Source organism: Amphiura filiformis, chromosome 3 (assembly GCF_039555335.1).
Source record: "Amphiura filiformis chromosome 3, Afil_fr2py, whole genome shotgun sequence".
NCBI lineage: Eukaryota > Metazoa > Echinodermata > Ophiuroidea > Amphilepidida > Amphiuridae > Amphiura > Amphiura filiformis.
In genome coordinates this window covers 18,209,520-18,234,792 of record NC_092630.1, presented here as the reverse complement: position 1 = coordinate 18,234,792, position 25,273 = coordinate 18,209,520, and the positions used below count along the sequence as shown (strand labels likewise).

Genomic DNA, 25,273 nt, shown 5'->3' with positions numbered 1-25,273 from the left:
CGGACTCTAGCTGAGAGCGTAGCCTGAGTCCAAACGGACTCCAAGAAGGGCTCTCCATACACAAATGAACAAACACAAGGAAAGTAGTCTCCTCCGTGACCCGCTTGATTTCGATGGAGCGAAACCAAATTGGCTGCAGAGGAGACGGGTAATTTTGCCATGCAAATGAGGTGAGTGCCCTCTCAAGAATAACTACTCTCTGATAATACTTGCAAATAGATCATAGTTTACTAATCTAATCCTGTAATATAGACCTGATATATCACCTGTATTTGCATGTAGAGTCTATACATGGTTTGTTATGGTAGGGATTAGTGTCCGATCTCTGTAATGTAATGTAAATGAAGCATATTGATATGCAGGAAGAATCGATCAGGGCGCTATCTATTAGCAGAGAAGATGTAAAGAAAGGAGATAGATCCAGCTATCCTCAAACAAAATATGTGTGTTGCCGCTCATTCAAAAGCAATCACGCTATTTAGGTTTAACAATAAAATACAACAAAAGGGTTCGAACCCATGACGGGTGTGATACACAAGTTGCTGCTTACTAGTTTTAGGGAAAGGTCAGTGTCTGTATACCATCAATACTATGCATACCATGCATGCAGATCCTAACATCCAGTTTATTTCAAATAAAATATGACCGAAGTTCCATGGCAAATAATAATTTTGCACGCTTGGTTACGCTTTCAACCTCTACGATTTATGATACAGCCTATTTTAAATTATCAAAATATTTTTATTAGGTTTGCAGGAAATGACAGGAAAATACATAAAACAATAAAATATAGATGATCAAAAATCATCCCTTTTCTAACAAAATCCTAAAACACTCTCCTAAATATTATATTATATCTCCTTAATATTAATATATGTTCCAAAATGGGCTGATTTTTTTGGAATCTTTACAAAACTACACTTCTTTCTTATAGTATCCACGTGTGGCATCCCTTCAGAGCAACATCAGGTACTTAACACACACGTGTCATACTTTCAAGGGATTCTCTATAGAAACATTGGATATGGTTTCAATTCTGGAGTGAAAATTAATCAACCGTAGTCGGCAACTCACATCACATCAAAGGCTACTTTCAAGTAGATGTGTAACTACTTGAGAATAAAGGACTATGAATAGGTGCGACAGGATTACCTACGGGATTATCTCAAGGATATAATTCCGTTCTCCCTCCTTCTTTTTCAACTTTCCTGCTATTAGGGAAAGATAAACACTATTCAAAATATCAATAGACAAGGAGAAAGGGATGTAGAGATTTGTAATTGAGTCATGCATGATTTAACAGAAGGTTCTTTCCAATTCCCAAACGTAATGTGAAATGATCTACAAACACCACGAGAATATCATTCTGAAACAGGAATCATTTTTGATAGGCAAATTTCGTACTCTTAAACTATATATATGGCATCAACGCCGATGGCTGAACTTTAGCTTGTCCACATCTTTTCCTTGTTCCCCTTACTTGTTTCCCGTCCTAACCCGGTTGCCTCGCCACACCCGTCTATGTCGCTTTTTTTTTTTTTTAAATTTACGCCCTCCGTTTTTTTCCCGCGATTTTTGACATGCGTAATCGATCCCCGGGTTCAATCACCTTTTTTCGCACTAATCATACCAACATCCACCTATTAACATCATCTTCTTGTTTTATCGTGTATTCTCTGCACGTTTAGGGGTGAGTTGAGTTTTGTTCAAATGTTTGTTTATACAAATTTTCTGTTTGTATGTTATCCCAGTCATGCTTATTTGGGTTCTTGTCAGTAATTTGTTAAACATCATTATATATTATTTGAAATTACTTGGTACTCTAGGTTAGTAAACATGAGTAAGATTTAATCTTTCTTTCGAAAGTTCCGAAAGCTCAGCCTTCTGAAAAGGACTCTCTAGGGAAAGATTAAATCTTACTCATCATATTAATGTATTCTTCTATTATATGCGTATTTAGCAAATATATTGACTTTTTGCTTGTAACTATTATGTAGCATTTCATTAGTTGATTTTTTGCCTGTATCTTTTTTCATGTTTCCAGTGAGACTAAGGTTTAAAAATGGTGAAAAGACATAGAGGAAAGCATTTTTTTTAAACGTTTTTTGGTAGATAAGATTTTACCATAATCACTGTGCATATCTGGAATGAAAAATTTTAACTTCATGACATCATATTTTGCTCAGATGTGACACAGGCTTGGTTCGAATTTCTTAAAAGCAATCCCAGTGTAACTCGGATGTCATACACGCGTACTGCATTCGGTGAGGATAACGGAAAGGTTTGGGAAGACGGTATCATTAATAGCTACCAGGACGATGCCTTCGTTGGTTCATTTCGGTAAGCTTGTATTGAAGGTTATTCCAATTAAAAAGAACGGTTTAAATACAATAGCCCTTTAAAACTTGACATAATGCACGTTATCGTACTAGCAGTCGCAGTGAGAGAAACAGGTAAAGCCCGTACCGCTGCATAACCGTCATTTGCTATTGAAAAAGCATTCACGAATTGCTACTGAAACAATCTGGTTGCAATTCTGTTCATACTTTATGTCTTTTGTGCCAGAATAAAACAAAGTGATGTTCAATGACAAGAAGTCATTTCATGTGACTTCCCAGCTCCCAAATAAATTACATCAGAATGACATCAGTGTCGACGGCTTCTCCGTTTTGCCCTCGTCCGAAACCTTGGTGTGATCTTGGATCAACAACATTTGCAGAAGCACTTCTTCTGGGATTAGAAAGATCGGGAAGTAGTGTCGCTACCTTGATCATAGTGCAGATAGGTTTGTGCATGCATATACTTCCAGACTCGACAGCGATAATGCTATCTTGTACGGTCTCCCTGAAAAACAACTTTTAAAATTACAACGTATGCAAAAAGCTGCTGCAAGAGTGGTTGCTTGCATCCGCAAACATGGTCATAACAAACATAATGCGCGAACTTCATTGGCTACAGGTGCGTCAGAGAATTGAAAAAAAAATCTTGCTTATCATGTAGGCCTATCATGTTAATATCGTTTTTATCTCTACATATTTTGCCTGTTTGAATATGTTTAATTTGTACAGCGCTTACTAAATATGTGCATATTATCATATTATTATTACCGGGGTATTATTATTATTATTATTATTATTATTATTATTATTATTGTTATTATTAATATTATTTATTATTATTATTATTATTATTATTATTATTATTATTATTATTATTATTATTATTATTATTATTATTTTAGTATTTTGGCTTACAAAAATTAGAGGAAAACAAATTCCACAGGGTCACGTGAGAAAATATGGGCTTTTAAGTATCTATTTTGATGGAGAAATATGATGGATAAGGTTATCTATCGGACCAACCTCCTTAAACAATTTTAACTAGATTGTTGCTAACGACTTCTCAGGCCCCAGTAAACACACACAATTTTGCAGAAAATATTTAAATGTCGGGTTATATAAAGGGTATAAAAAGTTTCAATAACATTCATAAAACATCTTTGAAATATGATGCAAAACATTCTAACAGAATGCGATTTAACTGCCAACAAAATATCGTTTTAAAAATGTATTCATGATTTTTATATGGAGAGCTTAGTTGCAAAAGCCCTTACATTCACTTTTTGACTTTTTGAGAAAAACAGCTTTTTTAATTGTACAATCATTACTTGTTCGATTTGGTTTTTATTTTGGTTTTGAATAAAGTGTTGATGAAAAGAAACTAAAAGAATTATGTTTGGTACAATTTTCAGGCCTTCCTATTCATTTTATTATTTATTTTATATCGCGCCTTTTGTAATGTAATAGCTTTTGCAAATAAATAAATTTACCCCTTTTCTAGAAACCACCTTTGCAATCTAATTCGAGCCCATTTGTTGCACTACCTTATGTAACTTGACTAATGTTTTCAAAATCAAGAAGAAAAATTGAAATTTTAATTAAATTCGGCAAAATGCCATATTTTAGTATTTCCGAAGCTACAACTTTTGTTAAGTAAAATGACCCCTTTAAATAAATAGTGACCCCAAAACAGTTCCTATTGGTTTTGATAGGTAAAGAACATTCAAGGCTAATATTACACATCAAAAAATTAAAACAAAACTATTTTATATTCATTTTAAGTTCTGATTTCCAGATTTCCTGAAATTCCCTAAGAAATATACGATATCTCTGGAAGGGAAAGTGGTATGAAGGCAAAAAACAAACAAAAAAACATCAAAACGTGTATTTTTACCCACACTATAATGTCATGCCAACAACTCAATTTCACCCAGAGGTGGATTTAAGGGATTTTGCAACTAAGCTTTTCATATAACACGCATTTAAACGTTATTTAAAACGTTTTGAGAAAACGTTTTAAAAACATTTTTGGTAGTCCTTTGGTTCCTATTCCATATAAATGTGGACATGACAAAACCTAAGGTGACCGGAGATACCAGCCTAAATAGTACCCCTCCTTTCTTCACGATAACATTGTGTTTTGTCTTTTGCAGGGATATGAATGTTTTCAAACGCATCAATGGAAATTTGGTCCTTTTCATCGAAATAGCATTCTAAGAAAAAACAACAAGTTCATCCTCTGCTTTATTCTCCAGACGAGAACGCGTGGTTTTTGTAACCTTTCACCTTGGTTGTGGTAACTTTCATGGTAGATTTTGGGGATTTGCCATTAGACCAAGTGGTATTGAACCAAATGGCAATAGACCTAGATTTTCATATAATGTGATATGCAAAGCATGCTATCAAATCAAACACGCCCGGTCACTTGGGCAACATTACTGATGTGCACATTAAACTAGACAATTTACCAAATAGACGTGTATTTATTTAACAAATAAATAAGTTATTTAAAAGAAATTAATTGAATCATTCATTATGCATTCATTCTTTTTTAATTCATTTATTTATTCATTCATTCACTCATTCATTCAAATATTAATTCAAATATTTCTTTTTTATTTATAATTATACTAGTAAAATTTTAACACATAGCAATACACATTTCTTTCGTGTAGATGCTTAACTATCCACATTCTTCAGTTGCAATGTGGAGAATGACAAAGAATACATGCTTTGAATTTAGACTGCGGAACTCAGTCCTCAATGATAGTCAGTCACTTATCTTTTGGTCGTAATATGACTATCATTTGTGGACTGAGTTCTTACCATACATCTTCCGAGGTGCAGTTTCAGACAATAACTTGGGATTATTGGGGCAGAGGTGATCTTTTGAATTCTTTCATGACCACTGAAGCATAGTCAAGCCTGTCAAGGACACTAGGCGTGAATTGAAAGACCATGTCACTCGCCACAAAAGAATGTCAAAGGTCATAAACACCAATTTGGTGTACTTCTGCGCCTCGGAAAATGATGTTTAAGGTTTAGGACTACTTTGAATTGTGAGGCGCGCTGATGATCTAACAGGATTAACTACCATAGCAAACTATGTTTAAACAAGTTTTTATTGTAATTCAATCTATGATTGCAGACATACACAAGTGATGAGTGCAACCTGCTTGTAGTGCAGGGCGATATATTCAAAAATTGTTTAAACCTATTGCTATGGTAGTTAATCCTGTTGTATTATCACCATTGACCGCACCAAAGTCGCCGTAAAAGTCATGATGTAACAGGATTAATTGCCATACGAATAGATGAATACAATTTTTGAATATATCGCCCTACACTACAAGCAGGTTGCACTCATCACTTGTTTATGTCTGCAATCATTGATTGAATATTATAATACCGCTCTTTTCAAAGAGACTAATCATTCTATAGAATTACGAGCCAGGTCTTTATCCCTGTTCTTCGACCCGACCTCTGTAGTTTGATACATAGGTACCGAGTGAACGTTGTAGCGCAGTGAGATATATTCAAAAATTGTACATACTGCAGTTACTGTCCGTTTTCCTATACATAATACACAGTGCTCTTTCCCATTGACGCGTGACCTCTACAAATAGCCTACGTTAAAAGTATGGGGATATGCCTAGTTAACGTCGCTGTGTGAAAAATAACCGGCCAATATTAAAAGTACTCTTCTAAAGTTCTAGAAAATATAGTTTTGTAACATGTCCTAAATTTTTAGCTAATTTAGATGTTTGGAAATATTCGCACTTTGGTGTTTTAGTTAATGTTATAGGTAATAGTACATTGCCTAGTTAACGTCGCTGTGTGAAAAATAACCGGCCAATATTAAAAGTACTCTTCTAAAATTCTAGACAATATAGTTTTGTAACATGTCCTAAATTTTTAGCTAATTTAGATGTTTGGAAATATTCGCACTTTGGTGTTTTAGGAAGGATATGTAAACGACAGATAACACCAAAAATATGAAGAAACTATTTCCAAACCGTGTTAAGTCTGCAAACCACCATGTTTCTCATTTTCAAGAACGCTGGTTAACAATAAGCACGTATTGTCTCATTTCGTAAACAAAGACCACACACAATTGTTCTCTAGCGCTCGCTTTATAATCGTTCACCCAACTGAAAGTATAATCCCAGCGCATTGCTCCATTGTACGTATAAAAGTAGAAACATATGATGTGTGTATTTAACCAGAGAAGATATGATTTAATCAGTTGAGCTGTTTTCAATGAGTGTTATCTTGGTTTAATAGCTTTTAATGGGGTTTAAGTCCTGCAAAGGTCGAATTAAATTCTACTGTAGACATGACTGCATCATGATACACTTATTGGTATGGTAGTTAATGCGATTATTACATCATTTCTACCGCGAATATACGACAGTTTAGTTGGGAGAATAGACTGAATAGTAACATAGTATTCATAAGTATGCGAAAATTACGACGGTTTATATGGTAAAATTCAGTATAAACATTACTAAAATCATGGAGAGGGACAGTAGAAGATTACAGGGAATGATAAATATGGACAGACAATAATAAAGAAAAAGCTATAGCACTCCATAGACTCAACAACGAAGACAGGAAGTGCCCAAAATTAGCATTTCCTTTCAGACCGTTTTCGACGTACAAAATCTGTATCCACTTGAACCAACACATCTTAAAGACCAAAAATTACACTTTAACATGTTTAATCAAATAACTTTTATTTTGTAGCCAAGATTTAAGAGTATAACCATGGGTGATTTCAATATCCTGGCCCGTAAGCATGGTAAGATAACAGAGATACGATGATAGAGGTAGAACTTTTTGAATGACCCTCGTATCAAGGTACAAAGGGGCACCTAGGGTTAACTCAATATTGCATATTGGACCTCTTGGCGACAACAACGTCGAACCATATTTCGCTGTAATTACAACGATTATTCAATACATTGCTTCATTGCATTTTCATACGCTGTGTACGCCTACATCGACACTGATATTGGTATTTATTATTGCAAAGATTCTTCAGTGGCAGGTATGTGTTGTGAATGAGGAACGCTGAACTTTGCAAAATATAACTCGCAATAAATAAGTTGATCTACGAATTCCGTCGCTAATTATCGCGAATGTGCACAAGTAAAATAAGTTTTTGTGATTGTTCATACGTGTTGGTTGTTAAATAGCAAGTAAAGTTAAAACAGTCATTCAACACAAAATTAATTGAGAACAAACCTCAATATTTTGACGCGAAGACACACTAAGGGGGTGACACTAAATTCACGGTTGTTCTATTAGCAACGCAAAACCTATGAAAAATTCCGCTGGTTTACTAGCTAGAAAGTGAGGCCAGTTATCGATCCGTTATGAATAATTCATGTTCGGCCCCTTGGGTCCTGTTAATTGATATTGGCAAATAACAACGTTGTTCGTTTTGCGAACTTCAATGAGAGTATAGCGCCCCCCAATACATCTGGGCACAAACCAGGCGAAAACGATCCAGTTTAATGAAATGGCGGATGGGTATTCCCATCAGGCACCAGTGATATGTTTTTTCAAAGAAAGTATACTAATTTGATATGAAATGATATTTTGCAATAGCAAAGTCAAAATTAGGACTTGCTGTCAATAATATGAAGGAAATATGTGACAGAGGCAAGGTGTGAAATGCAAGTAGTATTTGAAGTTACGATAACTTTGATACCCGAACTGACCTTCCATCATGGCGCCTTATTCGTCTTATGTATTTCTATTATGCTCTCAAGTAAAATAAAATACCAATCTGCACTAAGCAGACAGAATGTTACTTGGCTCCCAGCATGAATTATTGATTTTATACGGAGGTAAAGAAATGCACAGTGTATGTTCAAGCCGTGCAACAATACTCCAAATATTTATGGTGAATCTGAATAGTGGTCACATGTTGACATATCATGTGTTCGGGAAATCACGTGGCAACATTTTAAGATTTCAGGCTTGTTTACTAGTTAATTGCCATTTGTACTCTTTATTATTTATCTTTGTTAATTAACATATATCTTAAATACTGATAAATCGTGGTTGGCTGCCCATGATATCTGTTAAATTCAATGTTTTATGAATATAATTCTACCACGCAGGGGGTCACGTAGCAGAATTTCACACCACCTGACTTAGCTAGATTTCGAAGCTCTGCTCTTCAAATTCATGTAAATTTCAAAGTTTATAGGCCTACACTGAATATATTTATTATGATACTAATTTTTTGTTATAACCAACTGGTACACGAAATATACTAGCTTATTACCTATACAGAAAGGTGATTATCAGCCTTCACTCAGCAATTCGACATGCCCGGCATATGCAGCCATTGATCCCCGTCTGGATAACATGACTGTCACCCTCAATACGTCTGGGCACAAATTTAAATAACAATACGCTATTTACATATCAATGCGGCCTCATGCTAATTAAAGCTGCCCCATCCAGGAGTTCATCTATGGACACACGTCCTCATCAGGAGAACTCCAAAGATGTTGTGAAGGAGTTGACTTCACGATTGACCTAAGATGACCTTAGGTCGAATCAACGAGGTGTACAGTGTCGATCTCGAGGCCCTGGTCACGGTTGAGTTGCGGCGAGGGTCTCCTGATTTGCATGGCTTCCCTCACTAGGCGTGGGTACTCTCTGTCTTATCTGCTGATCATTTTTACATTATCCCAATCTACATTGAATGGCGTGTGTCTGTTTGTACCATGTTCTTTGACCGCTGATGTGCTTTCCATAAGTTTACATTATAGTGCTCTTAAGGGAGGGGGAATGGGCAGACTCCAAGGCCCCAATAATTTTGTCCAAACAAATTTTGGTCATATATTAATGAAAGAAATTGTAAGCTATCGGGTCAACCAGATAACATTGGAAATTTCCTCCCCAAAATGCCAATTTAATCTCTTTCAATTGCACTAACGCGTTTTGGATCGAATGGCTTGCCATACTGGAAAGTTTGTGAATTTTTGATTGACAGCATAATATTTAAATATTTAGCTTCATTAACAGTAAAGTCTAATTTAAAAGACTATGCGCACATGACTTTACTGCTTTTCCCGGCTGAAAGCTTTCTTCATAAATATGGACGGTTTTCCATTCACGGTGCAACGTGACATCTCACCATCTGATCGGCACATTGATCATGAATTTGCTCTGTGAATTTTGTAAACACAATCCAACAGCTGTTTCCCACTTACGGGTCAACCAGCATAAAATTCATAAATTAGTCAGCTTTGCCCACCTCATTCCAGTATTTCAATTTTACAGGTCCACTCTTATGGACGTAAGCTATAGATAGTCGTCAATCACAGGACGGCTATAAACTAACGTACACGAAACTAATTTTATAAACCAAATTGGGGGACGGTATATCGATATAGAAGAAGAAATATGATTGGTGGAATATTTCATCAATTCGTCGGCTGTATTCCATAGTGGCGTATAGTGAGGCATCGCGAATAAACAACTTTTCGAGAAAATCGGGTTTGAAGAAATATCAATTTAAAATCGAGTTGTGTAAATCAGACATTCATCATATTTTGAAAATGATGTGAAATTTCGGTAGTTAACTAAATAGAGTTTATTTCTATATATTTTTCAATGTAAATAAATACATACTATTGTTGGCAAACTGACAACAATAAGTATAAAACTATACGTCACTATGGAAAACACGCAAAACGCAATACCCTAACCTAATGTTAACCGTACGCCACCTCGATCGCCGTGTAATCCCTATGGCGTTACTTTTCGTCGTCTTCATTCCATAGTGACATAATGACATGTAGCGAGGTATACGCCACTATGACATACAAAGTTTTTCATTTTTGCCGATATTTCTTAATTATAAAATGTGTATACAAAGTGGCGTATGGTCGATACGCCACTATGGAATACAAAAATGTCACTTTGTAACTAGACGCCACATTTAATTAATTACTAATTAATTAGCTAATTACGACTGATGAGACTCAGAAATCGATGTTTTAGTCCAATAAGTACAACCTCGGGTTTTTCGAAATATGATGTTATAGCTTGTACTCGTTGTTTTTATCACTTACAAACTTCGATAACGACCAAAGTGCACTCGGAGAGTGATTTTAAATAAATGCAGATGTAGTCAGCATAATGTTTTCAAGAATTTCCGACGGTCAAACCAAAATTTTGAGCATGCCATTGTGAAAAATAATTCTTAATTCAAGTACATGTGTCAAACCGTCAGAAAACAGTGAAATGGGAAGACTAATCAAAGTGTAACAGTAAATTGGAAAACTCACAGCTACTAAAACCATACTGAAATTTTGTGTATATGTATGTATAACAAATGTCCAAAAGCGATTGTGTCTGACATTTCTCTTTTTTGAAAAATGTGCAAAAAACCCCCGATTTTTCACTAATTTGCCCCAAAAATCTTACCAGATACAAAACTTAGTAAAAAAAGAGTACACATGTCATGTACTGACCCATGGCACTTCTCACACTAAATAGTAGGTGTAGGTCATGATTACTTTTCAACAGGGGCTACCCTAAAGAACGTCGCTACCCCAGCCCTTAATGTATAGAATTTGCTTAAAATGACGGATTTGTGGGGGGACACAATTTCGGACTTTCTGCAACATTGTGCTGTTATTATCAAATTTTTAGAGGTTTTAGGTTACATTTCTTAAACTGCATCAGCAACTGGCATACATCACAGCTGATATACACTAGTAATATACCAATTTTTGAACATTGGGGGAGCTTAAAAATAGGGCTCTTAAAAGTGGTACATACTCAGAAAATTTGAATGGCCCCCTGGGGTCAAATGTCATAAACTTACAGTACAAAAACAACTGCGCGGATTCCTGATTGTCCAATGAACTCACGCTGTTTCTTTGTGTACAGTAAATTTATAACATTTGGCCTCAGGAGACCATTCAAACTTTCTGAGTGCGTACCGCTTTTAAGAACCATATTTTTAAAGCTCCTCCCACTTTCAAAACTAATAGATTACAAGTGCATTTCAGTTCTGACGAACACTTATTGGTAGTACAGCAAATATCGCATCAAACCTCAATAAATTTGATAATATCAGAATAATGTTGCTCAAATTCAAAAATACTACCCCCACAAAAATCAAATTCAGTCTCCTTAAATCCGCCAATTTAGGCTAATTCACTACATATGAGCGCCATAATGAAATCTATGGAAAGCACATTTTCGGTGAAACAACTATTTTACACCATCTCCCGACACACCCAATTAATATTTGGCACTTTTATGCAGACCCCTTTCAGAGCAGTCTTGGAATATTCCATATTAAATGTCAAGTCTGTAATTCCCCTCGTATCAAGGATTCCAACCACCAAGTTTGAGCCTGATCGGATAAAGTTTGAAATTTGACCCCTCCGTAATGACTTTTGACCTCGGTTGACCTCAATTTTATTTCGCACATTATATTCCTCTCGTATCAAGGATTCCACCCACCAAGTTAAGGGCCGATCGGACAAAGTTTGACATTTTGACCTTTGATCTTGACCTCCGATGACCTTTAAAACTACCCGGTAAACAGCACACGCCCGCTAATCAACTATGTCTGAAATATCGGAATGAAGCGCGGCGAAACGCATAGCCGGACAGACAGACAGACAGAGCTCATGATCTTTATAGTATAGATAGGTAACAATTTTTTTAGAAAATGCTAGAGTGAACAATAGCCCATGAGGAGTGTCACATGTCAAGAACTTATATACACTGTAAAAATTATCCAAATGAGTAAACTAGTGGGGAGTAAAAGAAAGGAGTAAGAAAAAAAAGAGTAAAATTTTACTCCAAGAAGAGTAAAATCGCTTATTTACCTTCCTCTTTCGCGAAGTAAAATGACCACATGCCGTCTGTAATCAACAAAGGAGTAAAATGTACTCACACAGGAAGCTAGACGTCATGGCGGACGAAGTGGTTAAGCAAACGCTAGTCAGCTGGGGATTGGAATCATTTATTAAAAAGTTTTCTGGTAAGTATTATACAAAATTATTAGAGACATTGCGATTTCCAAACGTAGACATCGGACGTACGTTGATCTATACAAAACCACTCTCCTGTATCGAAGCGAGGTCACGTATTTAGCTATTTTTGACGATATTCCACGTGCGAAATCGACGTAGATACATCGTTGAAAATGCACAAAATTTGTCCATTTCACAATTTGTTAAAGACAGTCAAAGATAATGAACATACGAAGGAAAGTCTAATTATTATTATGATCCTTTTTGTTTGTAACAAATCATTATAATAAAGGTAAAGCGATGTGATAAAAATGGACTAAATTTAAACGCAATATTCATACGCAGAGATTGCCCATTGAAATGTGTGTGATACTTTGCGTACAAAAATGACATTGCGATGTCCCATTTTGGATTCCAACGTAGAATAAAACGCAGATGCTACGTTGAAATATGCTGATTTTACCTCATGTCTAAGTCCATGCAACGCGCCCAATTTTCAGGACGAAAAAGTCTCATTTTGAAAGTAAAGTCATGATGTATGGATGTAGTGATCTTTAATCTACCAAAATATATGTTTTGGGGCAGCTATAATATTTGGGGAGCACAAAAAAACAATTAAGTTTAATTAGCATGTAGGTCAAAATTTAAATCAAAATCAAAAGCGGCCTGTTTGAACTAGGCATAGAATCGGCTTACTATTATTTTTTCAATCACTATGCCCTCTATCGACCTAGATTAGATTAGATCAAATATCATATTCTTTTTCCCCGCTGAATTGTTCTCCTTCGTGACGAATGAGCACAATCCAGTTTGGAACCGAGACTAGCAATATTTAACACCGTGTTAACGTACGCCATGGTTGGTAACACAATGGTCATGAGCCCTAATAATATCCAAATTATGGTCATGAGCCCTAATAATATCAAAATTATCTAAAATATCCAAATAAAACTGCGTTTGGAAATCGCAATGTCTCTATTATTAGGATCAGGACGGAGATATCCTGCAAGAATTTTTACCTTGCATACCTTGAGTGAACCCCCACACTGATGTATGAATGTACCGTGCATGTAAAATGTATAGTCACATCATGGATGACTGTGGGGGTATGTGGGAGAGGGGGCAGTGGGTATGTAGTGTTGTATCAATTATATCTGCGCTGAACAATTCTTTTATAAAGGACAGTCATGGTACTTAAGGTTACACGAAGAAACGTATAAAAAACGTATAAAAGACGTATAAAGTTGTTCTCTAAAACCGCGTTTTCTCAGCAATCAAATATCGCAGTGAGTCAAATGTTGGTGCATGGATGTATCTTTACATTATTTTTGTGTGTTTATAAAAAATTTTAGAATCCGTTTGAAAATCCTTCGTTTAAATCATTTTTATGCACCATGTTCACAAGATCAAAAACACGTTCCATGCAGTTTTTTACAAATGTTCGCTCCGTATAAAACCACGCCGAGTGATTGTTTTCTCCTTTTTTGTATTGTACTACAAATCGATTAAAGAAATAATGTTGCCATGGGGAAGAACCAAATACAGTACCGATCAAATTTAAAAAGCCCGTTTTTGGGGAACATTTTCGAGAATCTTGTCTGAGAAAAAACTGTTTTTTTGAAATTATCGATATCTTGATAACGGGGCGTTAATTTAGACATCTGAATACCTACATTATTTCTCAACATTCTGCCAATTGCTATCCCATTTGATTTTCACTCCAAATTGAAGCTAGTATTGCAAAAAACGAGGTTTTTCCTCCATCAGATCGTTCAAAATTTCAGCGCCGACATGCGTGTTTATTCTAAGAGCCATTGTGCGGACGCGATTGTAATCAAGTAATTACATCAAATTATAGTTACATATCCGCTTCGAGAATAAGAATTTGCGTAAGCTGATGTATGGTCCAGTGGATAGAGCGTTGGACTGGGATTCTGTTATGAACAATTTTTGTGGGTTCGAGTCCCCATGTGGCTGAATTTTCTTTCCTTTTTTCTCTCTTTTCTCATTTTTACTTTCCCTTTCTTTCCTCTTTTCTTTCTCTTTTTTCATTTTTTTTTCATTTCTTTCTTTCTTTCTTCCTTTCTTTTTCTTTCTTACTTTCTTTTTCTTTCTTACTTTCTTTTTCGTTCTTTTTCTTTCTCTCTCTCTCTCTTTCTTTCTCTTTTCACTATTTCTTTATTCTTTCTTGCTCCTTTCTTTTTAGTTTTATTTGATTGATTCGCTGACTGCAGTGAATCGTGATTGATTGTTTTTCACTTTTTATAATTCAGAAATTTGTAGGCCTGCTAAGTCTGTCCTTTTGAATATTCTTCCCAAATTCGATTTGCAAATAATTGCTTTTTGATATTGTTGTTGATGTTATTGTTGTACCCTATTACATTGTAATCAAGGGAATAGCAGCATTGATTTATTTCATCAAAGATATCAAGGCTATAAATGCAAAATCAACACATTTTCCAGGGCGTAGCTTGACGAAGTGCCCCAATCAATTTTAACATTTATAAAATCCTTATGAAAATTGCCGAAAATGGCTTGTACCCCTCCCCCGGCATCCTACCCGGCATGTCGCCCCTCATGTAACCCCGCCCGCCCCCGACTCACGAGCTCCGGGCACGAGCTAAGCCAAGTTTCATGTCTTGACCGTGGATCAATATTCTATTGTAAGTAGGCCTACGTCCCAGTACGCTTGTTCATTTTCTGCATGGCTGTTTCTGGTATGAACTTACGCCCCTCTGAAATCAAGCGCATGAAAAACTCTCGGCTAACCTTAATATGTCAAAATATTCGATTGTACTTTGATCAGACAAGTTGTTATCAGCGAGTCATGTCTATATATATATATATATATATATTTGAGAAAACTAATCTCATATAGTTCTACAACCTTGCTCTCAAGTTGTGAAAGATGCGATTTTGTATCCTACACATTTTTTGTTGTTATATATTCAGGTGACGTTGAGCTAACCTTGTATTTTACTATTGTTTCATCTATGCAGGCGGTTCTATATTCAAACTTGAAGGATAGAAGCAGATCGTTAACGCATTTAATCGTATGAATACGATATAATGTGTTGTGATATTCATACTTTACCCACATTTACCACCGATGGCACCACTAGCACTCATCAGGCACGTTCTTTGCAGCCACACCCGAATGTGAACTTTGGACCATCCAGCGTTGAATCAATGTCACACGGCAAGTGTGGTTCAAATACAGAGTACCTCTTTCGATTGGTTGATTTCATGCGTGAGTGTCTACCCGGTGTTGTGGATGATCATTTATTTCATCTTGATATCAACCCAGAGAACTACGGAAGTATAATAACTTTCATGTAATAATGTAGTCTTCCAAACAGTATTATACCATCTTTCGGTGATAGCCTAGACACCGAAGGGGGGTGTTCAGTACAAAGGTCCTAAAAGGGAGGAGGGTCTTTCTGTGAGACTGGAAAATTTGACATAAAATGGGGGTCATTCAATGAGACTGGGAAAAAATTTAGGTCATGATTATAAAAGTTGGATACAAATTTGAAAAATGGGGGTCATCACCCATTTTATGTGAGTGTCCCCCGGGCTCTCAACCAGAACTGCAACAGTGCTAGCATGAGATGATGACTCTATTGCCAAAGATGTCCATCTGAGTTCAAATTGAGCAAAGTCTGAGGGGTCTGAGTTGAACTGGGCTAGAATGACCCTAATACTTTGGAAGAGGTCGTCAAGAAACATAAAAATGTTGACAAATTGTGATATAATAAAGCAAAGCAGTAACAATCTGTATTTTTCTCGTGCTATTTCATTCATATTTGTTGTCTTTCTTGGTTTAATTAGTATATATATGTGTATGTTTGCTTTACAGGTTACAAATTGAAGCGGTTCAAGGGATAACACATAGTGAAAGATCAGAACCTTTTATTTTACTCTTTTCTGAGATGAAAATTTTACTTTTACTTTAATAAGGAGTAAAATGAGTAAAAATATTTTATGGAAGAGTAAATATTACTATCCTGAGGAGTCAACAATGTACAGGGGATGTAATTAGCCATTTTTGGAGCAAATTATTTTACTTCTTTCTGAGATTAAAATTGTACTCAAATAAGGAGTAAAATTTTTTCTTCCACAAAAGAGTAAATAGTATTACCATCAAGATGAGTAAAAGGGGGATTAGGTTTTTTGCTCCATATTAAAGAGTAATTGTTACTCCAACATTTCGTAGTAAAATTTACTCCGCGAATGGAGTAATAACCTTTTTACTACCAAACGGTAAGATTTGGTAGGCTATACTAAACGTGAACTGCAGTGTGGATGAAGGTCCTGACAGTAGATAAGGTTCTTGCAACTGGTACTGTGAGAGCATGACAAGGCATGGACAAGCTAGAAAATGGCTTTGGTAGCAGTGAATTCAGATCTAGTGGGCACAAACTTGTGTGCATTATGTAGAGGACTGATGCTGCAGCCACTTGACATCTTTGATGGAGAGATATGATGTTCAGCTCTGTACTTCCTCTTTGCTCGCGCCTATGATTCGAAGGGTCTTCCTCTGGATAGAGTTTAGTAATCCTAGAGTGGTGTCACTCATCCAAGACAGTGAAGTGTATTTCATCACACTGCGAACTTGAGCCTTGAAAACGGTTGCTCTGCCTCTGCCATCAAGATTATCTGCAACTCTAATCAGATCAGAGCGGCCAGCTTCTGCTGTCCTGCTATGGATGAGACGTTAGAAATGTGCTTTGTCCAGGTCAGCTTGCTATAGACTTTGACGCCCAGGATCTCCAGCTCCTCCTTCACAGCCAATATGGTGGTACCAAACAGAAGATCTAGCTTGGATGGATTCCTGTTTCTTGATATTGTAATTAAAAAAAAATAAAAACAACAACATTTCGATGGCTCGAAAGGCAGCCATTTGATGATGCCAAAGGCTTTATGCGTTACGTAATTAGTACGCCCAATCAGGTGTATTTCACACCTGTCAAACACAAGTCACGCAATTTTGAAAACTGGACGTTGAATGTACACTCTCATGAATATTGATCGGCACCATTGTCAAATATGTCAGCGGAAACAATAGATCGGGGATAATTGAAATCACGTGACGAATTCGGATGATGTAGCCTAGGTCTAGACAATAGGCAGCCATTAGCGGCCATTTTGTTTCCTACATGATGTTATTCACGTGTCGTTATACTCGAGTCGAGGAGTCGAGTCGAGTTGAGATACTTAAGTCGAGGAGCGCACCAAAACTTTATAGCGAAGAAAGTGTACGGAGTGCGTTAAAATTAGATCGTGTGTCAAAAGAAGGCGCACGGAGCGCTGAAAAATTTTGCATTCTATAAAATTTTGAGTCACCAGCCCTTAATAATTCTACAACCCCCTATTTTGGGTGTTAAAAAATTACAACCCCCTATATTTGGTCTAAAAATTCTATGACCCCCAGTATAATCATGACACTCCTTCCGAAGAAAATGACAGCCCCTTGTAACCCATTGACTCGACATTTAAAAAAAATTACAATGTTAAACTAACCGGCTAACTCTAGGCTAAGTCCCGACCAACGGGGCAATATTTGTGTGTAAAACGGCCAGGTCCCAACCCCAGCTAGCCGGACGATTGCTGTAAACCCCAGGCTTAGCATTGATTCAAGTCCCCACCCTAAATCCTGGCACATCCCAGCAAACACAAAAACGTTTTAAAAACGTTTTAAATAAGTTATATTTTGGCTTTTGGTTTAGGTAAAAACGTTTTAATAACATTAAAATGTCGGGTTATATAAAGGTCATGATAACGTTTTAAAACGTTTTGTATGAAAACACACTACAACAATATTTTTTAATGTTTTCAAAAAATGTTATTGTAAACAATTTTTGCAAACATTTTTGCCAAATATTGTGTCAATACTTAAATAACTTTATGTTAAAATATTTGAACCCGGCAAACACAGAAATGTTCTTAATATGTTTTTTTCAAAACATTTTAATAACATTTAAATGTCGGGTTATATAAAGGTCATGAAAACGTTTTTAAAACGTTATTGAAAATATTTTGGGCAAACATTTTTCGCAAAATATTTTTTCAACCCCAAAATGATATTCTGTTTAGAATGTTTTGTATCAAGTTTTGAAGAATGTTTTTGGAATGTTATTAAAACGTTTTTATACCTTTTATATAACCTGACATTTAAACGCTTTCTGTAAAACATTTTTGTTTGCTGAGCAGTAGGTTATCAAAAAATTTTTTTAAGGTTATGAAAACGTTTTATACTCTTAATATACCCTTTATATAACCCGACATTTAAACGTTTTCTGACAACCTTTTATAACCTTTTGCGAATGATGTCGAAAACGTTTTGTGTTTGCTGGGATGCCACTTTTCTTATTTTCGAAACACTGATTATTTTTTGCACATTATTTATATATAGAAAAAAAAAGACTTTACTTGATCGTCTCACATTATGGTAAGCTTAAGCTACCAAGAAACTGCATACGGCGTGGAACTGTGTAAGAGGCCTATTAATTTTTCTCTATTATAATGTAAAAGTCACAGAGACCAAATAAATAAAAAAGCAGTTGTTTTAAACAACTTCATAAATCCACGAATTACATATTCATCAAACCATGCAGGTAAAAACTGAAGATGAAGATGAACCTGGTCTTGATGGTTGTTGGTGTTTTCATCATGTTTTGCAACTCGGCGAATTCCGAGACGGAGAACTGTGTCGCTCTCTGTAATCACTGCGTTGAGGTCTCTGATACACTATCCAATATGAGATGCACTAAGCACTGTGAGAAACTCAAGCAGACGGATGGCGAAATTTCATGTTCAAAATTAACAGGTAACATTTGTGAGAGATTCGCGGAAACATATTCTGTGCCCTCGTAAAGCATTATATATATCTGTATAGATATGCCCTCCATTTAAAAACGCTCTTCCTGCTACAAAGTTACTAATTTGGGAACTATGTTAAGCGCAAAATACAAGTTTCGAGTGAGCAGAAAAGAAAGTATTAGATTTACGTTAACCGCTATTATGATTTGCTGTATAGAAAAGGCATTGGTTACTATTTTCATAGTGGAGTGGAATTAGTGTTTATTGTACTCCTGAAGAGTAACACTTAGCTAGGCTCTGACCCGTCATGCCGCAGAATACAGATTGGATATATGCAAATGTCCCGCCCTACCTTACGAAGCAACTTGAGCAATGTTTTGTTCAAAGAGAAACAAACAAACACACAAACAAGTAAACAAATAAGAATCAAATGAATATTAAATCTGTTCATCTGGACTAACTATTTTTGATAGCGACAATATCACGTCTTATCCAAGACGCATCATCATGCTGACTGATCAGGTCCTATTGACCTGTGACAGAGTTGGTGGTATGATGTCACATGGGAGGAGTCGAGGTATTTTTCTGATTGCTGCGTCGTAGGTCCTTGTTGTGGCGTAGTCCCCCTCCTCGATTGAACGAACCTTCTTGAACATTCATTTTTAACTATTATTCACAACATTATTCACCCTGATTGTGACTCGGTGCTATTGAAATCCGTTGTCGAGCTTTATCCACAACGATGATATCATCATCTTGAATTATTGAATGAATTTTTACTTTTTATTTCAGCACCGAATAAAGGTAGTCCTTTACTTGAATACGAGCTGGAATTATTTCATGCGAGGATGTCAGAATTGGTTAAAAGTGGGGACTATTCTACCATCGTTGAAGAGTTATACGCTGACGAATGTGTATTAGGGATTAATGGACAAGCACCTGCATTTGGTAAAGAAGGTAAATAATTGCACCTTAATTTCAAGAAATGCAAGATTGTAATACATATTGTAATATAATTAATGTCCGAATAAATGCTACTTCTCAAATGATGGTAAATGTAAGAAGCATGGAGCCAACGAAAGGGTCAGCATCACTCTACACTCAGAAAGCAAGTGGCCCGTCAGCTTTGTTATATGCATAATGAAGTTCAATCAATAATGAATCAGAATTGTAGAATATATAGTTGTCATGGTCATATAATGTTCTTTTAGGTAAAACTGAAATACGCCTTATTCTTAGAATGTTGAGAGGCGCGGCAGGTCCATCGTATTATTTGTTACTTTCTCTATTAAAATCCGCGGTTGCGGTTTGATAAAGTTTTAAAAAAAATTAATAGAGGAAATGAAGGAAAAGAACGTGAAATATAAGCAACGCGACAGGATTTATTAGCGCGAAGTCTTCAAACATTTCAAATCTATTGAAATCTACCATTGTATTCTATTCATAAAACGTAATGTCAAGTTTCGCGTAAACTGGGTAAAATACACATTTATTAACTTTCTCTACCGCCGGCGTACCGCAATTATTAACATTAAAAATGCTCCAATACTCAATATAGACTTATACGGTGTTTGTTTAAATTAATATACACGTTTATTTTTAAGGTGGTACTACACCCCTTGATAAATTTGTGTCTATTTTTGCATTTTTCTCAAAAACTAATAACACAGTGGTAACAAAAGTTATGTATATTATAGGGGCAAGGAATCCAATTACTACACTGGAATTTCAGTGACCCAAGACAAGCGGTTCGTTATTTATGATAAGAAATAAGGTACCGTTAGGATGTACCTCATTTACTATCATATATACTGAACCGCTTGTCTTGGGTCACTTAAATTTCAGTGTAGTAATTGGATTCCTTGCCCCAATAATATACATACATTTTGTTACCAGTGTGTTATTATTTTTTGAGAAAATGCGAAAATAGTCACAAATTTACCACAGGGGTGTAGTACCCCCTTAACATATTATATTTTCAATTTATTTATAATAGTTGTCATTTTCACAAAAGTTACTAATATCTACAAAAAAACAACGTTTCAAGACGTAAAAGAGGCACCAAAGTCGTATCAACCATCAACAAAAACAGGTTGCTTAAGGGATCTAAAATGAGCGTTTATTGCGTTTCGACAGTATTTTTTGTGGGACATGAGAGCACCTCAGACCTATCGAATTGCATTATGAATACGAAGCATGTCTTTCTGATATCAAATAATTTACATTTTTGAAAATCACAATATAATACAAATTTTATGACAAATTATAAAAATTTGATATTTTTCAAATTTTTGATATATAACAGTCCTCGAAGTAAATTATATAAATCTAATGATATATTCTTAAAGTATATGTAGCAGGGAGGAAAAGCCGACGGTCAATTGAAAATGTTGACCTTTCATATTGAAGATATGGATTTTTTTCCCAAAAAGACCTAATTTTGTTGGTGTTTTGGGGAAAAAATCCATATCTTCAATACGAAAGGTCAAAATTTTCAATTGATCGTCGGCTTTTCATCCCACCTACATACACTTTAAGTATAAATCATCAGATTTATAAAGTTTACTTCAAGTACTGTTAAATATCAAAAATATCAATTTTAATGATTTGCCATAAAATGTGTATTTTAATAAAATTCCGAATTTCAAAAAATCAAAATTATTTGATATCAGAATGACATTCTTCGTATTCAGAATGCAATTCGATATGTCTGATGTGCTCTAATGTCCCAAAATAAATACTGTCCAAACGTTCATACCCCAGCCCTTAATCTTAACATCAATTACTAATCTAGTTGATGTGAATTTTGCTACGGGTCAAGACCATTAGCCAAAATGCAAAACGGCCATTTATTATCAGTCTGATAAATTCAGTATTCATCAATTGAAAGTCAACTATTCAACATGTTAAACAGTTTATGCATTTAGACAATATGCTCTTTAGGTCTTTAGCTCTTTAGGCATGTTATGTGTACGTTAGTGTATGCAAGTAAATGAAAATGTTCATATACAAATCACTAAAATAGGGATTACCAAAAATCTTCTGAAATACTGTTGTGTTTAGATAGGTAGTTGTTTATACCTGACTGTACAGTGTACCAATGGTATGTCACAATTAGAGACTCTAAAAAGTCAATTTTAAAATGTTGTTTATGGGGTATTTTGAGTATGTATAAACCGAAACACATAAATGTTTACGAAATCAAAATTGTCTTCAAATAAATCCATTTGTAATCGTTAAAATGAATTAATAATAATTTATTAATCAATTCACCGCAGCCATGGTCACGCAATGCTGCTCCGAGAACACTGCGAAAAGCACGAAATCCAAAATAAATATATTATGCGTACGTCTTTAACAAAAGTAACTTTCCTAAATGGAACCAAGGTTTAAAAATGGTGAATAGATATAGAGGAAAGCATAATATTAATTTAGGTTTTTAAACGTTTGTTGGTAAATAAGATCTGGTATGTATGGTCAATTATAACTTTCTGACATCATATTTTTGCTCAGATGTAACACAGGCTTGGTTCGAATTTCTTGGAAGCAATCCCAGTGTAAATCGGATGTCATACACGCGTACTGCATTCGGTGAGGATAACGGAAAGGTTTGGGAAGACGGTATCATAAATAGCTACCAGGACGATGCTCTCGTCGGTTCATTTCGGTAAGCTTGAGTGTTATCACAATTAAAAAGAACGGTCTTAATACAAATTATACAATAGCCCTTTTAATTCTCATTCTTGAAAAGGGAACATAATGCTCATTATCGAACTAGCAGTCGATAGTGAGTTACAGAAAAAGGAGGTAAAGCGCCTTGTCCAAGTGCACAACACGATGCACAGTGTCATCGCCCCGATATCTTCGTGACATAAATCGCCATGGTAGGTTGAATCCACCGCCACGCATGGCCATTTTGTTCCGACCTGTTTAATAGTTTTGAGGCGCATAATGGGCCGAAGGACATCTGACTAAGGCTACTGACAATAGCCCGGTGACTGACCTCGCTGTGTGCAGTGAGCATGGTACGCCATAGGTCACTGCTTTTAGACTACCTCCACGATTGGCCTATACACTGCGCTATATAGTTCCGCACATATAAAATCAGAATTATTGTCAGTTTTTGAGTTCAAGACGCAAGCTTCTTTCTCAAGACGCAAGCTAACGACTATCATATCTGTTCAACACGTATATTCAAGTGCAAGGAACCACATCTGGCTTCTTTAGACGAAATCATTAACGGGAGATATTCATCATTTTCTACACCGGTATCCAAAGATTTTCGTCTGAATATCAAAATCGTGCATAGCACATTCACGTGTATCGATCCCGGGTATTTATTTTAGTATCTCTGCTGTACCAAGTAATTATTAGCCAGGCAATGTCGGTGTGCGATGGCACTGATGGGGCTCAAACACGCAATCCGCCGATTGTGAGGCAGGGCCCGTACGTACCGCTGCACTACCGTACACCGTGCAGCGGTACCGCTGCGTCACCGTTATCCTGATTTGCTATTGAGAAAGAATTTACGAAAACGATTTTCGACTGAAATCAAATAATTTGATTGCAATTATGTCCATATTTTATGTATTTTGTGCCAGAATAAATTATACTTGTTTCAGGTGTCAACTCTATGAGTAAACAGAAATTGAAAACATTTACATTAGCTACGCTCTGTCCTGAAATGTAGTTACAAGGGGGTGACACTAAATTCACGGTTGTTCTATTAGCAACTCAAACCTATGAAAACCCCCCATTCCCAATTATTATGAAGTTTCACAGCGATATGTCAACTCCTTTGCATTTGACACCCCATAGAAAAGAATGTGTGAATAACCGGGGTGAATAATAGTAGGTTACCCCGTTTTTGACACATTTTGGCTTTACAAATCCGAGGAAAATATCTTTCAGCCTTGAAAAGAAATCCACAGGGTCACTTGGAAAAAGAAAGGGCTTTTAACTTAAACCAAATTTCTATTTTGATGGAGAAATATGGTGGATGAGGTTTCGATCGGACCAACCTCCTCAAACAATTTTAACTGGATCGTTCCTTGCAAACAATTTAAAATGGATTGTTGCTAGCAAACAATTTTAACTGGAGGAGCGATTACCGAATAGGTGCAACTCTACTAGTCTTTTTCCAAGACTGCCCTACCCCAACCCTAAACTCCGTAAACGAGGACTGGACTCAAGTCTAGCAAGTTTTTAACTGGATTGTTGCTTCTTGAAGATATTCATCAGGGCTGTTCATAGTAGATTATTATAGGGCAACACCATAAACAGAGAGGAGGGGCAATACAACTTAAGTCACGTATTTTACGATCTGATTTCTGAAGGAAAATCAACTGGCAACTTCGTTGTTAAGCACAGAAAACATCAGCTGTATACAGATCGTCATTGCAACAATAGCGCTTGAAAAAGAAAACGGGTAGCTTTTGATACGTCCGCATGTAAGTGGAATCTAATTGGACAAGTTGTATGAATTTACAAATAATAATGGATTGTTGCTAGCAAACAATTTGAACTGGATTGTTGCCTGCAAACCATTTGAACTGGATCATTGCTAGCAAACAATTTAAGTAGATGTTGCTAACAACTTCACATGTAGTTCTTTGATTCCTATTCCATATAAATGTAAACATATGGCAAAACCCAAGATGATGGAAAGATCAGCCTAAATAGTATCCTGCTTAACATTGTGTTTTGTCTTTTTGCAGGGATATGAATGTTTACAAGCGCATCAATGGAAAGTTGATCCTTATCATCGAAATAGCATTCTAAGGAAAAACGACAAGTTCATCCTCTGCTTTGTGACCTGTTAAATTTTTGTCTTTGTCGCGGTAACTCCCATTGTAAAGTGTGCTGAGGCTTGTGGATCAACGTCTCGTTGTGCCAGTGCGTAGCGCATTATAAATCACTGCGCTTTTAAAACATTTTTTATTGTAGATTTTTCATATGATGTACACATCAGTAATGTTGTCCAGGCGTTTTAGATAACATGTTTTGCGTATCATACGACCAGTGGCGTAACTAGAGTTGGTAGCGCCCGGGCAAGAAACAAAATTGGTGCCCCCCCCCCGAGAATATCTT

General features: G+C 36.0%; 1 protein-coding gene across 1 annotated transcript; it reads left to right on the top strand.

The window, feature by feature from the left end:
• Positions 1–18,991: 18,991 nt before the first annotated feature.
• LOC140147106 (uncharacterized) lies at positions 18,992–24,964 on the top strand. Its single transcript, XM_072168882.1, has 4 exons — positions 18,992–19,190; positions 19,976–20,140; positions 22,697–22,850; positions 24,901–24,964. The coding sequence occupies exons 1-4, from the start codon at positions 18,992–18,994 to the stop codon at positions 24,962–24,964; spliced, it is 582 nt and encodes a 193-aa protein (XP_072024983.1).
• Positions 24,965–25,273: the final 309 nt, after the last annotated feature.

What these genes read in the sequence shown, in the direction of transcription:
- LOC140147106 (XM_072168882.1), top strand. Translation starts at nt 18,992, where the DNA reads ATGAAGATGAACCTGGTCTTGATGGTTGTTGGTGTTTTCATCATGTTT. An exon ending in ACCTGCATTTGGTAAAGAAG is followed by an intron (nt 20,141 to 22,696) that starts GTAAATAATTGC and finishes ATTTTTGCTCAG; the next exon opens with ATGTAACACAGGCTTGGTTC. An exon ending in GCTCTCGTCGGTTCATTTCG is followed by an intron (nt 22,851 to 24,900) that starts GTAAGCTTGAGT and finishes GTCTTTTTGCAG; the next exon opens with GGATATGAATGTTTACAAGC.